We start from the raw sequence: 10,844 nt of genomic DNA, 5'->3' as shown, positions 1-10,844 counted from the left end.
AGTCGCCCTGAGTCAATATTTGAAGATTTATTGTTGTAATTACACTAATTTTGGATATATATTAAATTATTGCTGTAAAAACGTAAACTCAATAAGACTACTAATTTAATACAAAGGAAAGGATATGTTTTGCAGATGGTAAATTGAAAGTAGTGTATGAAAAAAACTTTTATTTATAATACGGTACAAAATTTAAAAAAAAAATGCTGAAATGTTGAAGAAAATATAATTTTATGGTTACTTTGCAGGAGTATTGTTTTCATTAACTGTATTTTTCTTCCTTGGAGTTGTCGTTCTTTGTAGGATATTCGCATGTAACGACTTTCGGTTTCTTGTCCTCTACCTCTACATTTACGTTTCGTAAAGGTAGAGTGCACGAGACCTAAAGTCATTTGCTCGTTTATAGATTTTGTTGCTTTTACGTCTGCAGTGGTTGATATCTTTTTGCGAGTTGGTGTTGATTCCACCATCACTTCAGCTTCTTCTGTTTCCATTTAAGAATTTCCATCAACATCCATCAATTTTATCTCTGTTTTCTTCCAACTCCTTGTTTCAGCTCTGTCTGTTTGCGACCACGAAGATAGAAGAAAGTACGAGCAAAAAAAGCTTAAAATTGCTGAGCAAATTAGTCAATCTCAGCAGTATTAAGCTTTTCCTCTCGTACCATCTTGTTCCTTTCTGTTAACACTTGAGTACCTAACACTACGCCAGTTCTTTCGTATTAAACTAAACATGGAAATATATATTCCAATTCAGAATTTAACTTATCTGGATATTATTTTTATAAAATCTAAAAAGTATCACGTCAAATATTTGCAATTTTTTTTTCTTATTGTTAGCAAAATAATCAGTGTAAAATCTCATACTAACTCGCATTTTAAAGAATAACATCAACCGAAAAATAATTTAATATAAACATTTAGTAAACGCTTAACGAATTCCACTTAAATTATTGTCTTTATTATATAGATGAACGCACATAAATTAAGTTAAAAATTAGGTTTTATTTTAATACTATAAACCTAAAAGGATATTAACAAGTCTATATAAATTACAACAGACAAGAAAATATACCTTCCTTTACCAAATAAAAAGAGCTCAATACAATAATAAAACTAAGTATTTGACCCATACACTTAATGCTTACATATTGATGCAACCAGTTTTTACTAATTAATCTTAATTTAATTTGCAAATATACAAATTCATCTTATTCGTTCAAATCACAAAACATTAACATTTATATATATCTAAACTATAATCAATGAAAATAAAATCTCGAAACAAGTTATCACAAATAACAAACAATTCATCTAAACTATTATTTTAATTAATTTTCTTAAATTTTGCTTTTCGTTTATCCGGAGACTCTGCTTTCTTCTTGAGCACTTCTGAAGTATTGATTTCAATAACTGTAATCTTCTTTTTGGGCTTCGCCTTCGTTGTTACTGTAATTTCAACGTCTTTAGCAGCTACTTGTTTACCCTTAGTAACTGTAGGTTTCTTCGTCTCCGGTTTGATTTCTTCAGAAGTAGTTTTGATTGCAACAACTTCAGTAGCTACTTTGTTACCCTTATCAACTGCAGGTTTCATCTTCTCCGGTTGGATTTCTTCGGGAGTATTTGTGTTTGCAACGTTTTTAGCAGCTACTTTTTTAGCCTTAGCAACTGTAGGTTTCTTCGTCTCCGGTTCGATTTCTTCAGAAGTAGTTTTGATTGCAACATCTTCAGTAACTACTTTTTTACCCTTATTAACTGTAGGTTTCATCTTCTCCGGTTGGATTTCTTCGGGAGTAGTTGTGATTGCAACGTTTTTAGCAGCTACTTTTTTAACTTTAGCAACTGTAGGTTTCTTCTTCTCCACTTTGTTTCCTTCGGAAGTAGTTTTGGTTGCAACGTCTTTAGCAGCTACAGTTTTAATCTTATCAACTTTAGGTTTCTTCTCATCCTTTGCTTCGGCCTTAGGTTTAACTTTACGAGTCGCTTTTAGTTTAGGCTTTACCGTCTTTTCCTCGTTTACAGTATTCGTAACTTTCGATGGAGATTTTATGTCTGCAGTGGATGGTTTATTGGTAGTTTTCTTTTTGGGCGCTGCTTTTGGTTTTACTTCCTCTGTATCCATTTTAGAACCTTCATCAACATCCTTATCGGTTTTTTTTTTCGTTTTCTTCAACATCTTCTTCTTTGCTGCGGTTTTCTTTTTCTCGTCAAGTAACATGGATCCTTTGGGTAGTTTAAAGGAACCGGTAGCTCCTTTACCTCTGACCTGCGTTACAGCTCCGGACTCCACCGCTCCTTTTAAGAACCGCTTCATCAGGAAAGACTTCTTCTGATAGTCGAACAAATAGTTAGCCTCCATGTATTTAATGATTGATTGGTATGAAGACCCTTTGCGATCCTTAAGATCTATTAAGGCATGACAAAACATCTGACCAATAGAAAGCACTTTCGCTTGTTCCACTTCGTTTCTTCCTGTTAACACTTTACCGTTCTCCATTTCTTTCGTATTAAATTAAACAGAGAAATACATATATTTCGATTCACAATTTAACTTATCTCGATATTTTTTTGGAGTATTTACAAAGTTTTTTCAACGTGTCAGAGAAGAACTTCTTAACGATCATTTTTAACTTAACGAAAATTAGATACACAAATAGACTAGATATTAAATATCAAGAAATTTCTTGTTATTATTTTTTAATAATAACTGAGAATTAGCATAATGGAAAAATAATGTTTCGAAGATATTTGAAATTCCAAAATTTGGCAAAATTGAAATTTGATTTTAATCTCAAAATACTCCTGTAGTTGAATTAATTCTTGTTCTTGATTCTTGATTTAATCAATTTTATTGCAATTTTATTACAGAATTAAAGATTTCATTGAAAAACTTATTACTTTTTTTTTTATCGATCCCCAATAGATTTTTTTTATAATTAGTTACACATATTTCAGTTTTCTTCAATAATTCATATTTATTATTATGCAATCTCATCGTGTTACAAGCAATATGCGTGGTAGAATTATAATTATGATCGAAGCTATTATCGTTTCTTTGTGCATATTTTAATCAAATTACTGGAATGAGAAGTTTCTCGGGGCAGGTGGTAAACGAACAGGATACAAAAGAATATTGTACAGACGAAAAGAAGAGAAAAAGCGTAGTGAGGAAAGTGCAATAATCGAACTTAAATCCGCAAATGTCTGAAGGTTACATTGATAATTGCGTTCAGGGATAATTCGAATGTTTGAAATATTTTGCTCTTCATGTAACCTTCATTGAATCAAACCATTATTTTTTCATTTACATCCAACAAGAACACAAACGCTGAAGTTCAATAAAAGTAACAATGTTAACGTTATTTTTTAAACTAATTTCCTATCAATTTATTATTCGTAAAGTGGAACAAATTTTACGCATAATAAAGTAAAATTATGGATGAAATCTGCTCCGATTACGTTTGAAAACAAAGCGGACTTAATTTTGATTGTGTTACAATGCGAAACGAGTTTTATTGGATTCATACGAATTGTGCATTGTAACAGAACTGGGACAAATTGTTGATAAAGCAATTGCATTATGAACAGAGAAATATTACACGATAAGATATTGAGAGCGCAATTAATTATATTAATTCTTTATTTAAAAAGAAAAAAAAAACAACATGCATAATGCAAATGATTGGTCGTAGTTAAAACTATTGTCGAAATACTGGTGCTAAAATATTAAGCGATGGACTAAATTTCGATGTCTCGCACCTTGACCCGACCTTATGCGAACCCATATTCGGTTTTACGTGTTACGATCTAATCGAGCAGTAAGTAGTAAACGTTGGCCAAACACGAGACCGCTTTTCGTGTGGCTTACAAAAGATGTGTGTATAAACATAGATAGTGTCGCCTGGGTTTAGGAACAGGGCAGGATGCTTGCTAACAGCACCTGTTTCCTTTAGATGTTCTGCTTTATTTCGAATCACGAAAATACCTGTTATCCCTAAACCGGAAATTCGATACATCTTAGGTGTAAACATGGAATAGAAACATAAGTTTTTTTAACGCATCAACATGATAAATGCGTTTTTACAAGTTGTAAATTAAAATGTTATATCAATAAAGATACAATTTCATGGATATATCATATAAAATGTAATTTAAATATTTAGATCTTCATATTTACTAATTTTATTACAAATAAACAACTATTCTTACAAGAAGCTATAATTTAAAGCTCAAATATCAAATCAGTATCAATCAGTTACAATTGTAAGCAACTATACAATTGTACGTTTAGTTATTAATAATGATATGTAAATGTATAATGAAATATTTCTTGAAAATCACGTTTTCCAGAATATTCTGATTCAGCTAGGAAAAGCAAACAGCTTTGAAGAAAATATTGATTTCTATTACTCATAGTACTATTTTTTTTTTCCAAAGAAATTGGCAATTTGAATGGTTTTATGGCTTTTCCCAACGATAGTACGAGATCTAATGACGCAATTACATCATTAAATAGCTCATTCATAAATGGTTCTTGTTAAATACATGTTTCACTTTCTTATTTTGTACGGTACTATGTTAATTATATTATTATTATTATACTGTTAACAACAAAGAACCAAGTTATTCTTAAATTATATATATTATCTTATTATTTTTATTATACCTTGTGTTAATAATTCGAACCATTTACTTAATTACTGTGTTCGATTAACTAGTCGTTCCATACATGCTGATGCCATAAATCCAAGTACGTTTTGGAATTACTTTAGAAAACAATTGAAAATTGCGATACTTATGACATAACCTTTACTAGAGTTTCTTAAGTTTAATTTCAATTTGTTGCTTCTTTAATTACGTGTCGCCTTTCCATACTGACATTTCATACAGATATTGTCAAATATTTGACTTTATTACATTGTTTTATCAATGAGAATAACTGATTGAAATTTGGAAGTCTAATTAATTTGAAAATTGTTACTTTCATCTTTAAACTAATAATGTATTAAATTAATGCATTATTCTACAGATATTTTACAACAATTTGTCTTAACAACTATTTGAAGTTGTTATTTTGAAATAAATAAAAGATTTATACTGTTAACGTTCTAAATATTGGGTGAAGTAAAGAGTTCTGAGCCTTTTTCGTTACATGGCTTTGGTGAGCTATATCTCACGATGTATAAGTTGCATCTTATCATTCTTTACTGCGACTTAAAGGCGACATAACGCTTTAGAAAAAGTTCTTTGATAGTTTTGTATTTTGTGAATCCAGTTGTGTGTTAGAGCGTTCCAAAATTGAGGTAAAAAAAGAGAAAATTCGATACATTCTTCAGTACCACAAAGAAAAGCATAGCAGACGGCCAAAAAAAAATGTGTTGTTTATGGACCCAAAACAATATCGAATGCAACAGCAAAACGTTAGTTCCAATGCTTCCGATCTGCTAATATTGACGTCGAAGATGAGACATGCTTTGGTAGGCCAATCGTCGAAAATGTTGATAAAATCATGAAAATCGTCGAGTTGGACCGGCATGCGAGTACTTATTACATTGTCCAGGAACTGAAGATTAGCCAGAAACTGGTTGAAACCATTTGCATAGGGCTGGTCTCAAGAAGAAGTTCGATGAACAAGAAGCTTTTGGAGAGAATTGATGCCTGCAATTATTTGCTGAAACGTAACCAAATCGAACCATTTTTGACCCATTTGGTGACTGGCGATGAAAAATGGGTCACATACGAGAACAACAGACGAAAAAGATCGTGGTCCAACCGCTGTGAGCCGCCCGAACAATCACCAAGCCCAAAGAAGGTTTTGCTGTGTATTTGGTGGGATTGGAAGGAAATTCTCCACTTTTAGCTGCTCCCATCGGGCCAATCAATCAATTCGTACCTGTACTGTCAACAACTGACCAGATTGAAGCAGACGCTTGACGAGAAGTGTCCAGAATTGGCCAATAGGAAGGGTTTTGTGTTCCATCAAGACATCGCCAGGCCGTACACATCTTTAAAGACGCACCAGAAGTATAGCTCAGACCTTTTCAATCATTTGCAAAAATTTTCTTGATGGTAAAAAACTTCAATAGAGGCTTCAATAGAGGCTTGTGAAAATGAGCTGGTCAAGTTTTTTACCAATAAAGACGAGGATTTCTTCAATCGCAAAATTATGAAATTGCCTTCAAAATGGACAAAACTTATCGAACAAAACAGCGCATATTTGATTTAAATCAGAAAATTCTAACTTTGTTAATTTCACCGTCGAAATAAAGATAACTTTTTATTTCACCCAATATTTATATGTAAGTTATAAAATTGTTTGAATTGAAGACCTAGTGGTCTATCGACCATCAAAACCAGCGGATCGTGAAAGTATGAGAACCCTTGGACTAGAGCCTTTTCCTTTCCGTCCCGTTCGCGGAATGCATCAGACACAAATGTTGAATAATAATATTTTAAATGTCAAATTAAATAAATACTGCATTACATAATAACACATATCTTTTGCTAGTTTGTGTGTGTGTGTGTATGTGCATTGCGCAGATTCCAAAGCGCTCAAAAATACTCTCAACAGATTCGCGCATGTCTGAAATAATTAATAATTTCGATTGCAAAAGGACGTGTGTCGCAAATAGGATCCTGGCTGGACATCGTAAAATAAAGCGCAGCGTTCATAAAAAAATAAATAAATAAATGTAAACGCATTAACTCGAAAATTATCGTCCAGTTTCATAACAATCCTTGCACAATGCCACTAAATATATTGCGATTTGTCCGCACAATTTTACGAGACTTTAACGGGCCATTTTACATTTGCATTCGAATACATTTATATATATAGAGAGAGACAGAGAGAAGATGAAAGGAGAAGGAAAAAAAAAAGCTTCGGAGGAATGAAAATACTATAAATAATAAAAGAGTTGGACGTGTCTGAGCGTCTCGAATGAGTGATGAAACGAAATGATGTATTTGCGCAAATAAAAAATACGTTATATACACGGCAAAGTCATTAACAAGATTCCGATAACGAGCGTTTGCCATTCTATAAATTTAAATCTGAGAGAAAAAAACGAGTCTTTTATGCTTCGGTTTATTGTTAACAGAGATGAAGCAAAAAGAAAAAACGAGAATAAATGTCACGGACTTGCTAATTTCATGGCCTTCCCCTTGGCCTGGCTCCCAATATAGTCCAGCATAAGTTTTCAATGCTACGAAAGGCTTACTTGTTGTTTTTTTCTCTTTTACCTCCAATTCATTTCTATGAGAAGATGATGACTTTAGAGTCAATGCCATTGCCTTTAATTATGTCAAGCGTATCGATTTGAGTTGCACTGTACAAACAATACACCGTCTTCTCGCAATGTAGTAGACATCGCCTAAAACAAGTTTGGCGCAACGATTTCCAAATTGCTAATTTTAAAAGGCATTTGAATATTTCGGAACATGTACAAACAATGAATTTCCATTGACAGAGAGCAGCGACGAAAAAAAACCGAACTTGTGAATATTGCAGAACGAGAGAGGAAAAAAAATAATGTCGAAACGAAATTATAAATGTGACTATTGCCGGGTTACGCAATGTTGAATGTAAATATGAAAAGTGGAGTTGCAACAAATCGAACTGCAAATATGCACGTTCCATTAAATCCAATTATTTTCGTTATCAAGAACTTCCAGTAGAATTTCGCATATTATTATCATTATCTACCGTTATATTTGTGTAATAACATGTGAGGCGAATGATGTGCATTTGCTTCATTTATCACCTCGGACTTATCGAAGCGATTTCGTGTGAAAACGTCCGGGAGGAGTCTTACGAAAAGTTTTTTTTTGCCTCATAGATAAACACTGTTTCGACTGCGAAATTTGGCAACAATTAGCGTGACGCTAAAAAATGTTATACATGTTGTGCAAGTACGTCGAATCCAGATTAGGAAACTGTTTCTGAGATTATGATTATGCATTCGTTTCCTGTTGTACTTGGATGTAAGTAAAACAGTGTTAAAATAAATTTTATCCTTCATTTGCTGCCACGAAAATTATGCGTCGGGCTGTACAATTTTCGTAACGTGTTATTATGGGTCAAGGTGGAAACTATTAAAGTACAAAATTTCGCATAAAATATTTAACGTAATAATGGGGTGGAATGGTAATAGCTGAATTATTTAAAAGTGTACAGTTTAAGAAGCGAACATCGCATAAATACTTTGTAAAATATGTTGTAGTTATTTAGAAAATGTTATAATAAAATTGTATATACTGTAAATGACTCGCTTAACGAGCGACGTTTCGCATAACGAGTGACTATGAGAAGAGAAGTCCCGGTTTGTGCGCCTTCTATATCATTTTTAAAACTTGTGTACTTTTTTAATATGTTTCAGTATACGGGTAAAAATCTGTAAATTTTGGAAGAGATTAAACTCGTTAAGCGAGGTTCCACTGTACATTTATTAAGTTGAATAGAATTGATATACAATCACGAAAGTTTAGAATATTCGTTTGTTGTAACCGGAAGCTGCTTTTTTTTTGTAATTTTGGTGATAAAATAATTAAGCTACTGAATTGTATACTTTGGAGAAGAAATAATGAATTATTCGCAGCTGTATCAATTCATTTTAACCAGACGTACGCCGTCTGCGCTGCTGTAGTAAGTAGTAACGGATTGCCTGGCGACTTCAGGTGATTACGACTATTAATAATAAAAAGTGGACGCGGAATTATTAACTTCACCATAACTAATAATAAGTCTACGATCCGTTTTTAAAACTGCTGATTATTTCCATAAAGTCAATAATAAATAAACGTACGAATAGAAACGTCCGCAAATCTCAATATCTAACATTAATTAAACGCCGTTACGTAAATATTAGTTTAATTTCGTTGATGGGGAGGCGACGACACTTACTGTTAATGCATTACTAAGCTATTAATTGAAACGAAGAACTAAGCAGTTCTTTAAATAATTTAATAAATAATTTATTATAATTGGTGTATGATTATTTTAAACCCACTCAGCATTACCTCGCACCAGTCCATTAATGGACATTTGAACTACATGAAATACATATCATATGCGGTTTTGCAATACTAAATACTAATCATTATTTTAATTCGACGAGAGTAGGCCGTTACAGTGAACAGCACAATTTCAATTGGACAAAAATAAAAAGTTGAACTTCTTCCAATGTTCACCGCCAACTGAAATATCCATATTCAATTATTTAATGTTATTTTTTGTTACGGAAGTAGACTTCTCCGGACTATAAGACGCACTTCATTTTTGTCTCTTAGGAATAAATAGAAACAATTCTTATCAAATTGGATTGGGATTTGTGATATATACATATTACAACAAGACATCTTTTAGGAATATTATATATAGTAATATTGTCGAAAGTCAGTTAGTACAAAAACTGCCAAACTGTAAAAATCGATTTATGTTGAAATAGAAAATAGTTGCTTACGAAGCCAATCTCAATTACTTAATGAAAAGACATTTTATTTTTATTGATATTAAAGAAAATATTGCAGTTTAATATGAATAAGACATTTTAAAGTCTGCCATCTATGATTGAAGAAAATGCATGTAATATAAAAACAACGCATATCTTTAAATTGCAGTTGGGGTGCAAACCTTAAAAAAGTAATGTGCTCTTCAATTTTCATTTTATTGAAGGAAGTAATGTATATACAAAATGATTTCGGTTTTTTTTTGCAAGTTCGGGTGTTAATCTTGACTCTTAGGCAACTATACAAAATTACAGGACATCTATATTTAAATAAATCATAGAACTTAGTTTGCAGCGAATCGGGGGGGAAAACTTTTAAAATCGTCTTTAAATATATTATGTTTTCATTATTTATATAACATCGTTTATTAATTGTTTCTAATTGGAGGACGCGCTCTTCTGTTTGCAATGGAAGTTCCTCATCCTCTCTTCCAACTCAGGCCTGAAATGCCTGATGAGACCCTGCACCGGCCAAGCAGCACCATCACCCAAAGCGCAGATCGTGTGTCCTTCGATTTGCTTGCTCAACTCCCACAGCATGTCGATTTCGTCGGGTTTCGCGTTACCGTCAACGAATCTGTACATGATTTTGTTCATCCAGTTAATACCTGCAAATTTTAAAGAAACATGTTAATCAAACATTGAAAGCAATGCCATTATCAAAATCACCTTCTCTGCACGGTGTGCATTGACCGCATGATTCGTGTTTGTAGAACATAATTAGACGAGCAATAGCTTTAACGATATCGGTTTGCTTATTCATCACAATAATGGCAGCGGTACCCAAACTGGTCTGTGCGGCGACCAAACCATCGAAGTCCATGATGGCATCATCGCAAACACTAAAAATGAAATTCTAGATTAATACAACTCAATTTTTTTTTATAATTGTAATTACCTTTTTGGGATAAGAGGTGTAGAAGAGCCACCGGGAATAATGGCCAACAGATTATCCCAACCTCCAGTTACACCACCAGCGTGTCTCTCGATCAACTCTTTCAAAGGAATACTCATTTCTTCTTCAACGGTGCATGGCGTATTGACATGACCGGAGATATTGAAAAGCTTTGTGCCTGAGTTACGGGTCCTGCCGAATGAGGCAAACCAGGTGCCACCTCTACGACAGATCGCCTAAAAAGGGAATATTTTCAATTATAATAATACATAACTGAAGAGTGTTGTATCCTTACAGGAGATACTGCGACGGTTTCAACATTGGTGACTGTCGTTGGACAACCGAAGACACCAACATCAGCGGGGAATGGGGGCTTCAAACGTGGCTTTCCCTGCTTGCCTTCAATGGATTCAATCAAAGCTGTCTCTTCGCCGCAGATGTAGG

At 33.2% G+C, this 10,844-nt stretch overlaps 2 protein-coding genes across 2 annotated transcripts in view; both read right to left on the bottom strand.

Moving 5' to 3' along the window:
* Positions 1-978: 978 nt before the first annotated feature.
* On the bottom strand, positions 979-2,457 carry LOC108557808 (late histone H1-like). Its single transcript, XM_017914478.1, has one exon. It carries the CDS (start codon positions 2,425-2,427, stop codon positions 1,327-1,329), a length of 1,101 nt encoding a protein of 366 aa, XP_017769967.1. The 5' UTR covers positions 2,428-2,457; the 3' UTR covers positions 979-1,326.
* Positions 2,458-9,852: 7,395 nt separating this feature from the next.
* The window catches only part of LOC108557781 (NADH dehydrogenase [ubiquinone] flavoprotein 1, mitochondrial-like), a 1,990-nt gene continuing 998 nt past the window's right edge, over positions 9,853-10,844 (bottom strand). Inside the window, 4 exon segments of the mRNA XM_017914445.1 lie at positions 9,853-10,113; positions 10,175-10,347; positions 10,404-10,636; positions 10,696-10,844. The exon segment at positions 10,696-10,844 is cut by the window's right edge and continues 11 nt beyond it. Of these exon segments, the coding sequence (XP_017769934.1) occupies positions 9,884-10,113; positions 10,175-10,347; positions 10,404-10,636; positions 10,696-10,844 (785 nt within the window). The 3' untranslated portion in view covers positions 9,853-9,883.

The sequence above is a fragment of the Nicrophorus vespilloides genome, unplaced genomic scaffold, assembly GCF_001412225.1.
Source record: "Nicrophorus vespilloides isolate i.1.1-1 unplaced genomic scaffold, Nicve_v1.0, whole genome shotgun sequence".
Lineage (NCBI taxonomy): Eukaryota > Metazoa > Arthropoda > Insecta > Coleoptera > Silphidae > Nicrophorus > Nicrophorus vespilloides.
The sequence above is the reverse complement of the archived record's forward strand: the minus strand, read 5'-3'. Positions and strand labels throughout refer to the sequence as shown.

Excerpts from the sequence above, each read along its gene's own strand:
- LOC108557808 (XM_017914478.1), bottom strand. The coding sequence starts at position 2,427 with ATGTTTTGTCATGCCTTAATAGATCTTAAGGATCGCAAAGGGTCTTCA.